Source organism: Peromyscus maniculatus, chromosome 11 (assembly GCF_049852395.1).
Source record: "Peromyscus maniculatus bairdii isolate BWxNUB_F1_BW_parent chromosome 11, HU_Pman_BW_mat_3.1, whole genome shotgun sequence".
NCBI classification, from domain to species: domain Eukaryota; kingdom Metazoa; phylum Chordata; class Mammalia; order Rodentia; family Cricetidae; genus Peromyscus; species Peromyscus maniculatus.
Genome location: NC_134862.1, coordinates 41,867,984 through 41,887,143, shown reverse-complemented (window position 1 = coordinate 41,887,143; position 19,160 = coordinate 41,867,984). Strand labels below are relative to the sequence as shown.

Genomic DNA, 19,160 nt, shown 5'->3' with positions numbered 1-19,160 from the left:
GAGGAGGGATAAGGTGGCAGGCTGAGGCCTTATCACGAATAAACAAGAATTGCAGCCCAGTAATCTAATGTTTGCCTAACACAGCTCCAAGTTTGATACCAAACATCAAAACCAAATAAATAAAATAAAAATCAACGGCAGCCTCTATTATCTCCCAGGATGCACTTCTTTCCTTCACCTAATTTTCCCATCAGTGTTTCCTGAATCATTTTCACTGAGTTTAATTTTCTTGTGAGCCCATGGACTGCCTGCCCCAGCCTGACCACAACACAAAGCTGTCTGCCACACTTCAGCACACCCCATGCTTGCTGCAGGCCGCAAAGGGGAGGAAACAACCTTCATGGTGTGGCATGCGCCAAAGTGGGACGACCCCTTCTTGGGGGTGAAGGCCCAGGCTGTTTTTCTGGGGTTTACTCAAGCTTAGCCCAGTCCTGGGACCTCAGGCCCATCTGCTGTCACTCAAGCAATACGTTCACTATCCTGCCTTACTCCCAGGGTGGACCCGCCCTACCTGTCTTGTCGGTCCCCAGGCTGTGACCTTTCTCAAGGTATAATGAGGGAGACCCAAGTCTTCATCTGGCAAATGCCCCATACTCCTTGCACAGGTGGGCTGTCTAGCTAGAAAACTGGAGCCAGCCAGCACGGGGAGATTAGGGGGCGAATACCAGAGTAGGTCAGGGGTGGGGGTGGGGAGCGAGCCAGATTGGAACCGAAGCTAACCAGCGGCTGGTCTGCACTTTGTCCTCGGTCCTCCCTCTCAGCCAGTCCCAGAGTCCAGCAGTTTCTCAATGGAACAGGCTGCTGGGACAGCTCTGCAGGGGGCCGAGGGGCCGTCCAGGGAGGGTGGACATTCCAAGCATTCTTCACTTCCACCCAGACTCGGGAACGAGGGCCAGGCGAGAAACCGTTCAGTACTGGAGGAAAAGGGAGTTTCTATAGAGGGAAGAAAAGCTGTGGGTCAGGTCTTCAGGGGGCAGGGCACCGGCCAGTGGGGGAGGGGAGCAGACCGGGAGGGGGGCTAGGGAAGGGAGTCCGCCTGACAGATCCACCTGACCCATTTCTTCCTTGAGTACTAGGGAAGCAAAGAAGAATCTGGGATCCCCAGCCAAGGCGTTTCTACTAGAATGCCTGCAGGTGGACTGGGCGCTTTGGAGAAGGTTTTTTGTTTTGTGTTTTGTTTTTTTATTTCTTTTGCTAGGGACTTCGAGTCCACATTAAACAACATTCTGACCACCCAGCCGCACCTCCAAATCCCTTTGTCCTATTCTGACTAAGCAGTCTGTGTCCTACCTGTGGCAGCCCAAGAGGAAAGGAACAGGAAGGCTCAAAGATGTGAACCCAGGTCACCAAAGAGAACCAGAGATTGGTTTTCCAGTTCATCATGCCAGTTTTAATGGATTGAGGTTTATTTGGCCACAGAAGAGGGAGGGTGGCCAGCTTCGGGTGTGAAGGGCCCAGACAGCCAATCCAGTGCTCAGAACCGAAGTTTGAAAAAGCCAGCCCCGCCTCCTCCCAAACCCATTAGAGAGGGAGATCACTGCCAAACACTTCTGTACATAAACTTCAATGGCCCGGTGGTTTTTCCCCAGAACACAGCATTCACATTACTGAAAGCAGCAAAATTCACTTAAAAAAAAAAACAAAGAGGAAAAAAATAAATAAATCAGCACATTTTAGGTCCTGTTAGCCTGAGAAATAGACACATCCACCCACAGTGTAGACAGCAGAGCAGCTTCAAGGCAGAAGCTCCAGTCTTTGAGGTCTCAGGTGGGTCCGGAGGCATCTGGGCCCCTTGAGATGAAGTCGGACAGCAGCCCTGGCCTCTGCAGGTCTCCGAGATCCACAGCAGTGACGGACTCTGGGAGGCTCCGGTTCGGGAGATGGGACCCAGCGGCTGCTCCCTCTTTAAATAAGGGAGGAAAGGCTACTCCAGATTACCCCTGGCACTTCAGGGCTCTAACTCTGGTGGCTGGCGGGAACAGGAGCTTGGGTGAAGATGCACCCCGACACAGGCGGGGGACAGGTGGGAAAGTGCAGGATGGGTTAACACTCGACGGACACAAAGGAGGTAGACTCAGCACGGGGGCTCCTCCGGTCTCTGTGGCCCCACTACCGCAGCCTGGCAGCCTGGATTCTGTGGGTCCTTCCCACTCCCTCCCACATCATGACCACCTCCCTTCTCATCTTCCCGGTCCAGCAGGCTGAAGACACGGAGCCCCCGATGCACTTATCTCCCCCAGGGTCCCCAGGAGTCGTATCCGGGGTTCCTCTGCAAACCCTCTCGGAGCCCACCCCAACCTGGGGCACTGCCTCTTCCTCTTCAGCCGAGCTTTGAGCAGATGCCCAGGGCCTGTCGGTAGGCCGCTGTCACCTCCTGGCAGTCTGTGAGAGAAAAGCAGCTGTCCCCCAGGGGCTCCTGCCACCATCGCCTCAGGCCCTCCGAGGGTGGCTGCTCAAGCCCCCTTAGGTTGTCCACAGACACGCAGCCCCTCAGCGGGGTTTCGGGGAGCCGCTCAGGCAGGTCCAACTGGTCAAAGGATTCGGAGGACAGGATGCTGTCCTCACTCACAGCCCCCGAGGGGCGGCTGGCCCGGGCTGCAGGGTGAGGGGAGGCCAGTTGGTCCAGGGAGCCAAAGGTGCTAGGGTTGGTGCCTTCCAAGGCTGTGCGTGAGAACTTGCCGTTGAGTTTGAGAATGCCCTTGCGGTGGTGGTGGTGGAGGAGCCCTGGAGCTTGTGGAGACTTCTGCTCCACCGGGTCCCCATTCACAAACACATCACCAGCGTCCAAGAGTTCCCCGGACTCACTGGGCTCTGGAGAGGAATAGTAACCGGACTCACGCTGCCGAGACTTCTTGAGGATACCCTTCCTTGGGAGTAGGGCTACGGCGGGGACAGGCTGCCCTGGGGGATCAGGCACTGGGCTGAGTTCCTGAGGGTCCTCCTGTACCGCCCCTGAGGAGGTAGAGGCCTTCTTCTTGAGAATGCTTTTTGGCAGCTTGAGGCTGCCTTTGCCAGGGCGAGGGGCGGCATCCTCAGCTGGGTCACCCTGCAGAGTCTGAGCCATGGCGTTCTCTTTACGGGACTTCTTGAGAGAATGCTGCCGCTCCAGCCCGGGTCCAGGGCTTCCACCGCCTCCCGGCACGTGCTGTTTGAAGAAGCTGCATACCTTGGCTCCGTTCTCCAGGAGGGGGCGGGAGGAGCGGCGGAGCCAGTCGGCCATGGAGGCCCGGCCAGAGTCACCACCAGGGTGCCCACCCTCACGCAGAGCTTCCTGTTCCCCAACTCTGGTGGTATAGCCCCAGTTGACCCACCAGTGACTGGCTACATCCTCCAGTGTGGCCCGGCGGGTAGGGTTCACCATTAACAGCCAGCGGATCAGGCCAGAGGCATCTGTAGAAACAAGGGCAGGGGCTTCAGCTGGATAGTGCGATGGCACCCAAGGTCCTCTATCGCAGGCCTGTCTCACTTGAGCGCAGACGCTGCTGCTGCTCATGTTTCTGGGTTAGATCAGTACATTCCCTCCTTGGGTTCCATACAGGTGCAGGCCCACTCCCTAGGCCAACTTTTCCAGGCAGACTCAGCCCATTGCCTCTGTCCCACAAGCTCTCTTTATTGGCCCTTGTTTCTGTATCGGTATTTTCCTTCTCTACTGAAATTCCCTCTGAGGACAGGGACTGTGCTCAAAGATAAAGCAAGGCTCTTCTCACCTGCATCTTCCTACTCTTCATCATATGTGAAAGGGCAGATTTCTTAGGAGGAGGGCAAAGGCAATAAGAAGCAATATAACTATAGCAAACAGGATTGGGCTGGACCCCCGAAAGCACTTCTAAAGCAAGCGTATAATGAAGAGAGCTCCCCGCTTCCTCAGCCGTCTCAGACTGCAGAGAACAGTGGGGTGCATCCTAATCTTCCTATGGGCTGCGACCTTCATCATCACCATCACCACTGTCTAGTCACTGTCTCAGGAATCAAGGACAGAGACAGTGCACCCCGCGCTCCCAGCCTGCCCGCAGTTCTCACTCACCAGACGGCTTTGGGGGTTCACGATAAGCCCCGCTGCTGATTTGCTTCACCAGTGTCTTATGATCCTGCCCATCGAAGGGCATGGTGCCATGCACCAGAATGTACAGGAGGACTCCCAGAGACCAGCTGTCCACCTGGAAGAGAGAGGCGAGGGGCGCTCAGCAAAGACACAGCACGTGCCCCCGACGGGAGGGCCGCCGTCCAGATCTCCAACGCGATGGAAGATGTCAAGGCCACAGTGAAGGCTTCCTCTTACCTCCCCCGTGTAACCAGAGGTGACACAGGGAGGCAGCAGAGGGATCGGGGCTCACGGGGAAGGATACTGCCAGTCACTTCCCTGGGGAGGGACAACCATAAGCGTAGGAGCAGTGGCCAGGCCCTCGTCATCCTTCTGGGTCAAGGTGGGGCGGCTGGACTGAGTGCCAGGAGACAAGAAGGAGACAGCAGGGCCGGGCGGTGGTGGCGCACACCTTTAATCCCGGCACTCGGGAGGCAGAGCTAGGGGGATCTCTGTGAGTTTGAGGCCAGCCTGGGCTACTAAGTGAGAGCGAGATCCAAGGCAGACACCAAAACAACACAGAGAAACCCTGCCTCGAAAAAACCAAAAATCAATCAATCAATGAGACAGGATACCAGGGGACCTCATGACAGCTTTCTACTTCTGCCTCAAGGTTTGGCAAATCATTGCCTGCAGGGGCCTGAGTTCTGTGCTCTGCAAAAGGACGTACCTAGCAAACTAGCTCAACCTGCATGACCCAGACTCAGGGATGCTGGCAGGAGGGGAGCTCTTACCTCTGGGCCCACATAGGGCTTCCCGTTGACGATCTCAGGCGAGGCATAGAGAGGGCTCCCACAGAACGTCTGGAGGAACTTGCCTTTGTGGTACAGGTTGGAGAGGCCAAAATCAGCAATCTGTAGGGATGGGACGAGCACAGGTCATGCCCAAGGTTGGGTGGTTCACAGCTCTTGGCCATCCTCTCTCCAAATCCTGGGGAAAGGGACTCCCAACCCACATCTCATAGCTCAGGTCCTGAAAGACAGTGCCCTAGGCCCTCGACAGGGAAGCGAGGGCCCTGACCCAGTGACCATGTGAAGCCTAAGCTGCCCTTCTGAGCGAAGGGTTCACCTCTGCCCACATCTGGACAGGAACCCAGGGTGAACATGCATGGTCAAGGGGCGGAGGAGGAGGGGAGAAGAGAGAGGAGAGGAGAGGGCAAAGGTCAGGCCTGGTTGAAGCCCAGAAGATGGAATCTTCTCAAAGGACTCCCTGAGATGTGTGACTTCAGGGGCCTGAGAGGTTCTAAGGCCATCCTCTTCTTTCCTACCTATCCTTAGCTAGGGGTGGAGGCAAGGACCCCGGAGCTACTGACCCTTCACCCCATCAAAGGGTCATGTGCGCAGGGTGGGGAGGGCTGTTTAGGAAACTCTGGCTCCTTTGCTTATAGCTTTATTGGCGTCTTATCAAGCCGTTGCCAGGGGAGCCTATAATGACGTTGATGATTGGTACCAACAGAGTCTGTGCGCCTGTCTAGTATGTGTGCGTGTTTACTGCCTCTGGCCTCCTCCTCCTGCCAGCATCAAAGGAACCTACCTGCCTCAGGAACTGGCTGAGGGCTACAGACTTAGTACCGGGATATCTCAGGACACACAGGCCAGCAGCCACGGAGTGACCTTTGTCCTGGGTCCGGTAGATTCCGAGCAGGGTCGGCCTGTGTCACCTCTCCAGCTGTTTGACAGGCTAACCTGTCACCAAAGTCGGCTCTCTGCGCCTTTCCCTTCCAGCCTCCAGAGTCTGGCTTATCTCCCTGGCATGAACTTCTGACTGATAGGAATCTGGCTGCTTCAGCATGGGAATCCAGCAATTGTGGGAAACAGAAAGTGATACCAACGAGGGAAGATGGGTCTTGTTGACCGCAGCAGATTAAACTGTGTACGCAGGTTCGTGTATAACGCACAGGCAAGGGGAACTAGGCTCAGTACCTGTTGGTCCCAAAGTCATGAGTAAAAATTGCCCCCAGATTAGACCCTTGCCACCCTTGGGACATCAAAAAAGGCACCGGCCTGAAAGGCAGAGACTTTGTTTCGATTCCTGCCTAACCAACCTCTGCCAGTCACTGGGGGACGGGGATCTTCCTCTGGGGGCTCAGTGCCCCATCCATGAAGGAAGTGTTGGGATGGATGATGGCTGAGGTCCAGGGTTTGCTTAACTTAACTTCAGGGACCCCTAAGCACTTGCAGCTACTTGACTGGAGACAGAACAGAACACCTGGAGTGGGACAGGGAAGCTCTTAGAAGTGATGCTCACCTTGATATTTCCATTGGCGTCTAGCAGGATGTTCTCCAGCTTGAGATCACGGTGAACAATCCCGTTCTAGAAGAGGAAGGGCAACCGAGTCAGGGAATGTCCCCAGCCAAGGGAAAGGAGACGGGGACCTAGTCTAGGAAGTGGAATTAACACAGAGTTGCGCACAGGCGTGCGGGGGATACATAAATTCACTGGCACAGTTCAAGAAACCATAGGCCCTTCTGTGGCTAAGAGGACAAAGGCAGAGAAACCGGCATCCCTTGGTCTGAGAGTCCAGAAGCCTTCCTGGTCTGAACCAGCCTGAGAGCCCCAGAGGCACCCCCTCCCCCCAAACACAGCTGGGACCAGTGGGCACCCACCTGGTGGCAGTAGTGCAGGGCAGAGACAATCTGTCGGAAGAAATGCCTGGCGTCTCGCTCGCTCAGCCGTGGCCGCTCGCTGATGTAATCATACAGATCACCCCGGCTGGCATACTCCATGACAATCACGATCTTGCTGCTATTCTCAAACACTGGAGAGGGGAAGTGAGACGGTCAGGCCTCCCAGAGAGCACTGACCCGCTGTGGGTCACCGTCTCCTCCACGGCCTCAAGCCAGATAGGACCTCCCTCTGGACTGCCTGCTACAGGGGCCTCAGGGCAGCAAATAAGGGTGGGAGAAGAGCCTTTGAGGCTCAGCATCTTCTAGGACGAGCGAGCGAGTGAGCGAGGTCGGTGGCTAAGGTTAGGCTTTGGAGGACTCTGCAAACTCCCGGGAGGGCAAAGATGTACTGCTGGGGGTCAAAAGCGGGGCTCTTTGATTCAGACCCTATCCTTCTTCATCTTACGACCTGCGTCAAGTCTCTACTAGATCTATCCGCGAGAATGCAGAGTCACCAGGTGAACTTCGACAAACTGTCACACCACTGTGCCTTCGTCTCCTCCTCTGAGGGCAGACGATAACAGAAACCTCACAGGACTGTGGCAAGAAACAGCTAAGAAATCAGCGGCAGCTCCTGCTGGCCCAGTATCTGACGCACAAGAAAGTGCTCAGAAAATAAGACCCATCACCGCATTCGGCGTCCTCATGTACAACTCTGAAGACTGAGACCTGCCTTGTGACAGGCGACTTGAGACAGTCCTCACTCCCATTCAGAGTGCCCAGGGCTAGAGTGCGTATGGCCTGAGACGCGGCGGCAATCAATAAATATGGGGTAATTAATTGGCTGTCTGGCTTCTTGGCGCTCAGCCCACCGCAGTTAGCCCATCTCCGTGTGTAGGAGGGGCCGTCTCACCACCAGACTGTCCTGGCTCCCGTCCTCTAGAAAAGGAGAGAATAACCAGCTCTTCCCGCTGGCCCTTCAGAGGCTGTGTCAGGACATGCTTGTCGATGACGCGCATCTTGTGTGAAACGAGTCCTAGGAGTCTGGCTCGCTCGGCCAGCCCCAGAGCCGTTGCTGCCCAGCCTCTGAGCAGGAGCTAAGGGAGGAGTCCCCACGCCCAGGTGTCAGCGGCCAGGCCAGAAGAAGGCTTGCAGCGTGGCTTTCCGGGTGAGCATGGCGGCCCAGGCTCTCAGGGGCACCTGACTGAGACACCACACATGTGGGTCTCAGGTTATAGGCAACCTTTATGCTAGGAAACGAAGATAAGGAGCTGGCGTGGCGCATTTGGGGGAACACTGACATTAGAAGTCTGTCCCAGCATTCCCACAGCCCCAATCAACTAAAGCCCTATAGCAAGATGGAGATGAATCTGGAGGAACCCTTCGGACACCCAGTGACTGTAATGTCCTGTGTCTGCACCATCAACACACACACACACACACACACACACACACACACACACACACACACACACATCACATACCACGCACCACACCACGCACCACACACACACACCACACACACACATACACACCACACACCACACACACACACACACACACACACACACACACACACACACACACCACACACACCCTGAGCATCAGCTCCGTTCTCAGACCCAAATGGAAACTGGGTATGGAGAGAATTCATATATACACAGGTTCGTGCATGTGAGGGCACGCACGCACACTGCCAATCACCAAGCTTGGCTTGCCCACTATTCCCGGAGGGAAGAAAAGAGAAATACAATTAGCCCTCTCAGCCAGCTGTCTGGGCTCCTCGTGGGACAGGCTCAAGTCACGGGGTCATAACAATAGCGTCGCCCTTTTTCTTCCTATAAACAGGAGAGTAGAGACGTCTCTGTTCTTCCCACCAGGAACCTTCAGACAGAAGAACACTCTAGACGAATCCCCAGGCTCACCTCTCCCCCGCCCCCCTCCCGCTGTCCCTGAGATCCCATTTAGCTGATGTTACGTAAAGACCTGAAGCAGACAGGTGTACGTGGGAGGGTGTTCTCCCTTCTTCCCTCGTCATCCTGTCCTGCTCACGACGTTGTCTGGGCCACAGGGAGGAGGGCAGCCAGAGTGACCAAGCCAGAGCTGATGTCAGAGGAGGAGAGGAGGCCAAGAGAGACAAGAAGAGGCAGAGGAAGCCCATGGCGGGAGTGACTCAGGGACACAGGATGACTTCAGGAGGCCTGGCTAACAGACGAGCGAGGAGCAGCACCCACACACCCCAGGCAGGTGCAGGCTCTGGCATTTCAGCCTCCCCTGGGTTGCTAAGGATCTCATGGGGTTGGGAGGCAGTGCTATTAGGGAAAAACGTAATAACAAGGACAAAAGGCTTGCAATCTGGGGTGAGGACGCAGCTCAATCTACAGCATTTGCCTAGCAAGTGTGGGATTCTAGTTAGGACCCTAGCTATCTATAAACACGCAAACAAACCTACAGCTTTTCCAGTTATGGAGCACTCGATGACACTACCCAGTTAGATATTTGCAACCACTCTGTGATGTAAATGGGAGTATTCCGTTTTGTAAAGAGGAACTAAGGCCCAGTTCTTCTTTTTTTTTTTTTTTGGTTTTGGTTTTTGAAGACAGGGTTTCTCTGTAGCTTTTGGAGCCTGTCCTGAAACTCACTCTGTAGACCAGGCTGGCCTCGAACTCACAAGTGCTGAGATTAAAGGTGTGCGCCACCATGTGCAGCAAGGCCCAGTTCTTAATGAGTGTTCCGAGGCATCTGGCAGGGTTCTGAATCCAGCTTTTGCAACTCTAAAGCCTTCCTCATTCTTAACTTCTTCTTTCTTAAAAGAACTTCGTTTGTTTGAGTAATGTATTTATCTAAAGCAGGGTCCTGTTATGCCACTTAGGCTGGTCTTGAATCTATATTCCTCCTGTCTCAAGCCTCCTGGGGTTAGGGTTACAGACATCACAGTTGGGGTTACAGGCATGTACCATTGGGCTCATGTTTACTTCTTTATGTTAGGTTAGCAGTTCTGACTTCTACACACAGACACACACACACACACACACACACACACACACACACTGATTCACACACGTACACACACATATACACACTCGTTCACACACATACACACACATAAACACATTCACACACACATACAAACATACCACACACACACACACACACACACACACACACACACACACACTCACACACACTCACACACATATACACATTCACACACACATACAAACATACCACATACACACACACACACTCACACACACAGATCCATGGCCTCCGGTTCCAAATGTCCCACTGCTATACCTTCATGGATGGCAATGATGTGCGGATGGTTGAGTGATGACATGACCTCAATCTCCCTCCGTATATGCAACAGATCCTGCTCATCTTTGATCTTGTCTTTCCGGATTGACTTGATGGCCACCTGGGAAAAGAGGATGCCCAAGATTAAGGAGAAAGGCCTAGTAGGCAGAGGCATCCCTGAGGATGTTCCATGAGCCCTGACCCTGGTACTCTGCCTGTAGCAGCAACGTAAACCACAGAATGTACCAAGAGAAGCCACCCACCTGTACCAGGGCAGGTGACAGGAAACTGGAGATGGCCTTGTCTAGAGAATTTGCTCCCTTGGGCCCAGTGCAGTCCATCCAGCAGGAAGCAGCATGGACCAATGGTCTCATTTTCAAAGTCCACCAGTGAATAAGAAGTAACAGCCTACACCTGTGAGGTTTGATGCTTTAGGATTTACAAGTGGAATACGCACAGTGCACCCCAAGGACAAGGACCTGGGATTATTTACTCAGCACTGGGTCCTTGATGCCAGACAGAGGGCCTGGTGTACATCAGAAAGTGAAGAGCAACTTACTGCTATTTATTAGTAAATAAATTGATCCTCACATCTGGGAACGAAATAAAGCACCCTCACTCTCATTCACAGGTGAAGAAACTGGAAATCCAAGAGGCTAAATGTTTTTCCTTTAAGTCATAGTCACTGACCAGCACAACTGGCAACCTGATTCAGAGTTCAGTCCTTTTTTGTCCTGCACTCCAATTTGTTATAAACAACCAAACACTAGCCAAAAATTACAACAACCCCGATGCCTATCAACAGGTGAATGGATAGACAAAATTTGGTATTAATCAGTCAGAAAAAAGGAATGGAATGCTGATACCTACTATAAGATGGCTGAACCATGAAGGTATACTCAGCAAAATAAGCTAGTCACACAGAGTGACAAATACTATGAGGTCCACTTTTATGAGGTAGACAGAAAATAGGTCAAGAGTTACCAGGAGTATAGGGCTAAAGAATGGCATTGGAGGTTGTTATTATTTAATGGATAAAGAGCTTCTATTTGGGATGATTAAAAAAAAAGGTTTTAGAGCTGGAGCAATGTCTCAGCAGCTAAGAACACTGGTTGCTCTTCCAAAGGATGTGAGTTTGTTCCCAGCACCCACATGGTAGCTCACAACTCTGTAACTCTAGTCCCAAGGGATCAGATGCCCTCTGCAGATACACAAACATACATCCAGAGAAGACACCCAGACACATTACATAAAAAAATTAAAGAAAGCTATTTTTATTGTGATGTTTACAATATTGTGGATATATTCAATATGCTGGTGAGTTATACACATAAAATTAGTTAAAATGGCAAATTTTATACATGTATTTTGCCATAATTAAAAAGATCACCGAAAAACAAAGGAACCACCCTGCACAGAGCAGTCTTTGAAGTCCAGGTAAGGAATGCCCCTTCCTTACCAATAAATAAAACAAACTAGATAGGCAGTCCTCTGGGACTTAGTGTCTCATTCTGTAGAGGTGGGACATGCAGTGATCGACCCCTCCAGCTGGTGTGGGGGGCCCTCAGGAAGGGCCGATACAGTGGAAACAGAGACGCTGCAGCTCAGCACCTAACAGCCTCAGTCTCCCTGATCCTCAGCATTCAGTGGCAGCTCTCGGACAAGGCACAGCCAGGGAGACTCATGGGAAACCATAGAGCCGGGACCCAGGGTGCCCGACTCTCAGGTTCTGTTCTGGTGGCTTCGGGCAAGTCCCACCCTCTCAGAGCCTCAGTTGCCTTTCTGGGAAATAAAACTGATTGGACTCAGGAGTCTGGGGCGCTTTGCTGCCGGGAAGTGAGCTGTACAAATGCCAGGGGCCCGCAGAGTCTGGGTGAGTGTTGGGTGTCCCAGGCCAGGCAGTTCCTGGCAAGTTCTGGCCAAGGACACCAACAGAATGGTAAACACAAGACTTCCTCTTCACACAAGTGATGAGAAATATGAAGGCCCAGACTGAGGTAAACAGCTCCCCATTCAATTTCCCAGGAGGGCTGGCCTCCCCTCTGGATTCAAAAGGAGCCAGAAAGGAAACCCCAGCTCAAGGGGGTGGGGCCTCTAATCCACCCTTTCACAGGCTCTGGAGGTAGACAATGGTTTCTGCTCTCGGGACAGTGGGCTCTTTGGGCTTGCACTCCCCATCTGACAAGAATGTGGAATAACCCTAATCCTGTCAGAGGCGCTGCTCACAATGCCCACAGCCCGGTCACCCCGGCAACGGGCCCTGGATGGCGTGCCCTCCACCCCATCCTGCCCTAAAGCTGCATCGCTGAAAGGGGGCAGGCCCCATTCTCAGCCCTCCCCGGAGCAGGGCACGGGGGACAATGGCAGATGGTCACCATGGAGCCTCATCCCCGAGAGGCCCAATGCAGGGGGATGCTGCAGATGTGGGGATCTGGCTGCTGCAACCTTCTGCTCCAGCCTCACTAATGTCTCCCTAAGGAGCCAGGCAGAAAAACCCCCGGGCTTAGAACTGGGTGCAGCCCAGGGGAGCAGGGCACGGGCCGTGATACTCCTTCAACTTGGAGACACCCCTCCTGCATTCAGCACTGAGGTGTACTCCCACACACTTCTCCACACCACTTTTCTCACCCTGAAGGAGAGACGGCGTGGCTCGCTCTCTCCTCTGTAAGTCTTTGTTCATAAAATCAGACCATGAGTAAAGGACTGTGAACTCTTTAGAGACAAAGAGCTATAAAAAAATATATTAGGAGGTAGGAAAAACAGTCATGTGTAAACACACACATCACTATGTAGACAACTACGAATGCCTGAGAGCTTAAAATGCACCCAGGCGAAGTCTAGGCGGACGTTAGATACACAGTTGTGTGCACACTGAGCGGACACCACAGGCTTAGGGACAGAGTTCTAAGGGTGGTAAAGGTGAAAAGAAATGAGTTCCCCAAACAGATTTTGAGGGTGCTAGGAGTATTTGGTATGGTCAGTGGGCACACAAGTAAAACCTCAAGACCTGCTTCTTCTAACCTTAGAAAACCTGAAATTCTACCCCCGCCCCCGTTTTATTCTCTTACAAGACAGGAGAGGACCAGGAGTAGGCTGCTGAACCCCTAGTTATCCACAGTGGGTCCTAAGAGATCCCAGGAAGGAGAGGAGGCATGTTCTCAGAAGGGTGACAGACAAGAAGGACTGATTCAGCCTCGGTGGGGCTCGGCCACTGTTCCTAAACTCTCCCAGCCCTGGCATGTCAACGTCAATTAGACCTAGTACCACTTTTGGCTAGAAAGGGCCCCGTGTGCAAAAAGGCCTTTACCACCTGTACACTAGTGAACTCTCATTACACATACCTATTGGCCAAGTCCCTGGGTGATCTTTGCCTGCAGGAACCAGCGACCAGATAGGGTTTCCCCCGCTCCTCTCCCTCCCAGGCCTGGGTGGAGTCCACCTCAGTTACAAGAACTAATTCCTAGGGACCTTTGTTCTCACCTGCAAGGTAACTGGCAACTGTCCCTTAGGATAAAAGTAAGCTGACTGAAGCCTAGGAAGAGGGTACCATCTAAAGACAGATACCCAAGCCCAGAGGGAGGATGGCCACATGCTGGGCCATGTCAGGACATCTCTTTGTCCTGACACAATATTTTTTTTTTAATTTTGTAAATTTATTAATTTTATGTGTCTGTGTGTTTTGTTTGCATGTATATGTATGTGCACCATGTGTGTGCCTGGTGCCCAGAGAGGTCAGAAGAGGCTATTAGATCCCCTGGAACTGGAGTTATGGATGGTTGTGACCCACAGTGTAGGTGCTAGGAATGGAACCCAGGTCCTCTGGAAGAGTAGCTAGTGCTCTTAACCACTGAGCTATCACTTCAGCCCCCAGACACAATTATTAACTCTGTCTTTTTACTCTGTGGATTACCCACACCAAATCAATTTACTATTAATTTATTATTATTATTGGCCACCACACTCTGAGGCAGAAGGAGAAACCAGCCCAATGATGATGCTGTGTACGAACACATGGCTGGCTAAGCAAACCCTGTGAGTCCAGGCACCCGATTCACACTTGTCTGTCTGAAGCCATGCAACTCAAGGCACATAAAAACTAGGATAACCTGGGTAACTGGTTGTCTAGTTTGTTTGTTGCTTAGATTTATTTATTTTTATTTTATGCAAATGAGTGTGCCATGTATGTGCACCACATGCAAACAATGCCCATGGAGGTCAGAGGAGGGTACTGGATCCCCTGAAATTGGAGTTACAGATGGTTCTGAGCAGCCGCATGTGTGTTGGAAACCAAACTCAGGTCCTCTGCAAGAGCAGCAAGTGCTCTTAACTGCTGAGCTCTCTCTCTCTCTCTCTTCACTCCTGGGCTATCTAGTTTTAACCCCCTCACTAGTGGAAGAGCTTGGCGGGGGCGGGCACTGGAAAGTGGCTTTCTTTACTGGGAAGGGCATGGGAAACCAGCCCAGGAGAAAACTGGGTGAGGTTTTCAGCTAAGATAGTGGGCTAGGACAGTCCAGGCACACCAGGGTGGAGCTCTGAGTTCCCTTCCATGCTCCAGGATTCTGTGTAGAGCTTCTTCGGAAATGGGTCACTGCCATGTCGGGAAGGTGCCATACAAGGACTGTTACAAGACCACCGTGCTTAGCCGTGTTAACTGCCAGAGCATAACTCCTGCTGAAATTAATCATCCAGGTGAATTTTCTTGTTCCCCCCAAAGCTCTGCAAGTTGGTAAAGTCAGGAAAGCTAATTCCCCGACCTGATTTGTAAGCAGTGAACACTTCAGAAAGACAAACTGACTTCTCCAACGTTCCTTCATGCACAGGACAGGAGGAGACACTAGTATCTCAGAAGACAAAAGCTCCTTGGAGGAGTCCAGCCCTGCCTCCCATCCCTGGAGAAGGGCCTGCCCATGTCTTGCCATAGGCCACATTGTGTGCCATTCCTTCCCACTTAAAATGTGCCCACTCTTTGCCAGCACCCTGAGGAGGTGGTGCTGGGGCCCCATTGGTAAACACCTCCTCTCTCCCAGAGCTCAGATTGGGAATGATCTGTATTCAGAAGGTGATCAAAAAGTTTTAGAAGAAAAAAGAAGAGGGTGGGGGTGGGCAGAAACGCTGGTTCTGGGTGCTGAGAGAGATGGTACAAGTTGGGCATCCCTGGTCATAGCCAGCATCCTTGACTCCTCTCTGGCCTTTCATGGAGAAGCTGCTGTCTGGGAAGCGGGCAAGGAGCTGGACGATGACCCACTTAGATAGTGCGGGAGAGATTAGGTTAGGCGGCCCCCCGCTGAGGTGGGGATTGCCACTCTACCCAGAACGAGGCAGGAATCAGGAAGAGGCTCTGTGGGTAACGTAGGCCATCTCCCCTAGTCCTATATAATGCCACCTCCTCCTTGCCCACTCTGCCAGGTTCCTGAGCAAGGAGCTTCCCTGCCCAGCCCTTTTGTGTGGTTTGGCTGGGTCCCAAGGACAATAGTCGCCTCCAGCCTCCCTCCCTGTTGCTGAGCAGGCAGGTGCAGGAGGGGCTGGGAGGACAGCATCTTGCCCAACCAGCCTTTGGCTGCTGGCCAGCAGGAGTCCTTCTCTGAAGTTGGCTGAATGAGAGATGAGGGCTTTGAACAAAGCAGAGGCCATGGAGGTTCAACTCAAGAAGACTGAGCACAATCCATGCTCCTTACTGGGTCAGGAGAGGCCCAGAAGAGGAGTCCCTAGGTCAATGCTGCCCTTACTGGATCAAAAAACCCGATGTGTGTTAGCCACTGTGCTAAGATTTACAGATATTATCTTATTTAATCCCAGGAGAAACCCACAACACAGGAATTATTATAATCCCCATTTTACAGACAGGGATACTGAGGAAGGGGGGTCACACAACTGGTAAGCAGTGGGAAGCACACAATCTGACCCTTTGCAGGGATATAGTGTCCTTCCTTCCCCCACAGTCCCTCAGCACAGTATTGAGAGGGGGAAGGGTCCCGGTGACTTCTCCACTCTAAACACTGCCTGGCGTGCTGGGAAGGGAGCTGGAGCTAGCCGATGGGATGACAAAGCACCTCGGCAAGCCCAGGCTCATCTCAAAGCTAACTGCTAGACTAAGACTCAGCACTTGGTCATCCAAGACCTAGGGTGGACAAGTCTGGAGCTTGTGTTGCAGATCTGCCAGTACCCAGCCAGAAGACAAATCACTACTCCTTTCTGGACCTCAGATCCCTCATCTGTCAACGAAGGAAGCAGATTCCCCATGTTTTAAAACCTACTAAACAATTGGTAATGTAAAAGAAGCAGGAGCTTTGAGACCCCATAGAACTACTCACTTGGGCTCCCTTCCCGCCCTTCATGGCACCCCTTAGAAGGGAGTGAGACTTCCATGCAGATCAGACCAAAGGCTTTGGTGGGACCCCAGCAGGTGTTTTTCTCTTTAGGGAGAGGGGTTGGTTGGGGGAGATGGGAGACTCCGCAGGAGGAAATGTCATTTGGATACCAGGAATGTGTCTGAGATCCAGAGCAAATATTTGTTTTTCCTCTGATGCCATCCCGGAGCAGTCAGTAGCCCTACCTCCCCGTCCTTCCCTGCAGATAATCCCGAGGGACCCCCCTAGCCATCTCTGCAAGTGGTGAGCTAGAGATGAGGTGAGGAATTCCAGATGGACGTCACCCAGCAGGCTTTCCTGCGAACTGAGCCCCCCCCCCTCGCCAATCTCAGCCCATCTGGGGAAGACATAAGCAGCCCCATGTCGATACCACCTCTCCCCCACGGACACATCCGAGCATCAGGTCTCTCTTTAGGGAGAACAGTCAAGATGTAGGGATGGGTGTGGGAATGAGGGCATCGCTCCAGGATTGAGAAATCATTAGCACAGCAGAGGGTTGCTTTCCAAGAAAGTGGGGGGACCCTGAGCAAACTCTCAGCAGCAATCCTGGGTGGTCTGATTGGGGAGTTTCAGAGCACACTTCACATTTGCTGATCTTGGCTCCTTGCACACAGCAAGACACATGAACCTGGGAGTTCCTTCTGAATTCTCTCTGAACTGATGTAAGAGCCACTGAGGCCTGAATGTGATCTCTCTCTCTCTCTCTCTCTCTCTCTCTCTCTCTCTCTCTCTCTGTGTGTGTGTGTGTGTGTGTGTGTGTGTGTGTGTGTGTGTGTAAGACAGTGACCTCAGTCAAGAGCTGATGGACTCTCTGAACTTTGATCTCACTTTATCAGCTACGCCAGTTCCCTCCACCCAATTTTCCCGCAACAAGAGACCCAGGGCACAAGCCACAGCAACTATTTTCTAGTTAAGCCCCTGACAAAGCTTGGGCCCAGCTGTCTCAAGCCTGGAGCCTCTGGGGCCCTGGCACTTTGTAGAAAGAGAAAGAAAGGAAAGCCAGGAAGTACACGATTGCCCAATAGCTGTAACCTGGCAGCGGGCACTGGGGACTGTGCCAGGCCTGAGCAGGAAAAACATACTTGCTCCTATTGATGGGGCCATAATCCACTCCTTTCTCCAACATCCACTCTCCTTCACCAATGAAATGACTTCTTGGATTTCAAGCCAGCTACTGGCTGCAAAAGCAAACAGTTAGGGGAGGGCACCACTGCCATAGTCAATAAGGCAAACTATGGTCACACACACACACACCCTCACAACCGGCACTCACTGGATCTAGCAAAATAGAATCGCGAAACCACCTGCTCCGAAGCTTGCTAAAATGTCAATTATAGACCTTTATCATACACTCTGCTTGCTGGGAAATGAGAGACTGAGCATTTTAAACTAGTACCCGGCTGATGCCTAGGTAGGTCCACTGAACTGGAGTGGGAGAACCACTATCGTGTAACTTTTGGTAAATGTGCTATCCTTTCAGGGAGGGGCCTTTCCAGATAGAAGTATTCCTTCTCAATGCAAGACCTATGATCAGGAGCCACGTGCATTCACAACTGTGTCTTATTCACTCTTCCAAGCAGCTTGGGAGAGACAGGTTGTGTTCTCTCTGTCTTTGCAGAAGGGGAAACAGAATGCCGAAATGAAGGAACTTGCTCAAAGTTACTGATTACTATGGCAATTCACACTCATGAAACCAACATAAGTTCCCCCAAAAGGCCTCACGCCCATAGACATGGTGAGATAGAGTGGACCTGGCCCCAGAGCCTGGTTTTACATTTCCCAGAATCAAAGCCCATCATAACGAAACTTTGATTCAGTCTCGCCTGGAAAGGACCCAAGTGTCAAGTCAGAGTTAACGATCTCCACACCTCATCCATCTACTGAGATCTGGTGCTTTCAACTTCCTCCTTCCATTCTACTCCGTAGAAGTTTGTTCCAGTGAAAATTCAAGTTAAGCCCCATCTTCTCAAACGACAGGCATCTGGTGCTGCTAAGGCTCTCAGGTCCACGAGCCACTGACTGTCCCTGAAAACCACGGACAGACACCTCTAAAGCGCGCGCCTGGCAACTCGGCCGGCCGAGGACACGGCTGGCCAGGGACGCGCGGTGAGCTCCCGGGGAGCCGCGCGCGCTGCAGAGAGGGACACTCACCAGGCGTCCCGAGCTCTCTCGTGCCTTCTTCACCTTCCCGTAGGTGCCCTTGCCCAGGGTCTCCAAGAACTCGTAGCGGTGCCGCAGGTTGTGTTTGTGATGGTGCCGCTTCACCGCCTGCTTCTTCATCAAGGGTTTGGGCGACTTGATGAGCCCGTCCGCCAGCGGCCGGGCGCGCTCGGCAGTCAGGGCGCAGGCCGAGGGAGCCTGGCCCGGGCGCCGGGGGAAAGCCACCGACTCCATTGTGCGGGACGGACGGCGAGGCGGAGGGGGTCGGGCAGCAGCAATGCGTGGGGAGCCGCGGGCCCGGAGGTCACAGCCGTCCCCGAGCGCGCTCGAGAGCCTCACGTTCCGAATTGCTATAAAACGTTTCGAGGGGGAAAGGCCCTGGCCACGCCCCCGGACCCCATTGGCCCGCTTGCCGGCGACGTGTGACCAAGGCCTCTCTCATTGGCTCACTGGGTCCCGCCCCGCCCCCTCCCCTTGGCTAGGCGCGGAAAGGTGTGAATGGAGCCCCGCCCACCCGGGCCCGAGGGCCAGGAATGCGAGAAAGGAGGCTGAGCCGAATTACTACTGAAGTGCAGGTCCTCATGTTTGAAGGCTCTCCGAATTGCTTTTGCCTCTGAATGGCGCCAACCTGTTCTATTGTGCTGTGGT

General features: G+C 52.9%; 1 protein-coding gene across 1 annotated transcript; it reads right to left on the bottom strand.

The window, feature by feature from the left end:
* Nucleotides 1–1,367: 1,367 nt before the first annotated feature.
* Nucleotides 1,368–18,860, bottom strand: Nuak2 (NUAK family kinase 2). Its single transcript, XM_042258126.2, has 7 exons — nt 18,504–18,860; nt 9,985–10,105; nt 6,688–6,839; nt 6,329–6,394; nt 4,816–4,935; nt 4,025–4,157; nt 1,368–3,390 (listed from the first exon to the last, which is right to left on the bottom strand). The coding sequence occupies exons 1-7, from the start codon at nt 18,744–18,746 to the stop codon at nt 2,321–2,323; spliced, it is 1,905 nt and encodes a 634-aa protein (XP_042114060.2). The 5' UTR covers nt 18,747–18,860; the 3' UTR covers nt 1,368–2,320.
* Nucleotides 18,861–19,160: the final 300 nt, after the last annotated feature.

Coding starts and splice junctions, on each gene's coding strand:
- Nuak2 (XM_042258126.2), bottom strand. CDS start 18,746: ATGGAGTCGGTGGCTTTCCCCCGGCGCCCGGGCCAGGCTCCCTCGGCC. Junction 10,106..18,503: donor GAGAGAGCTCGGGACGCCTG/GTGAGTGTCCCT, acceptor CTCTTTTCCCAG/GTGGCCATCAAGTCAATCCG. Junction 3,391..4,024: donor TGAACCCCCAAAGCCGTCTG/GTGAGTGAGAAC, acceptor TTGTTTCTACAG/ATGCCTCTGGCCTGATCCGC.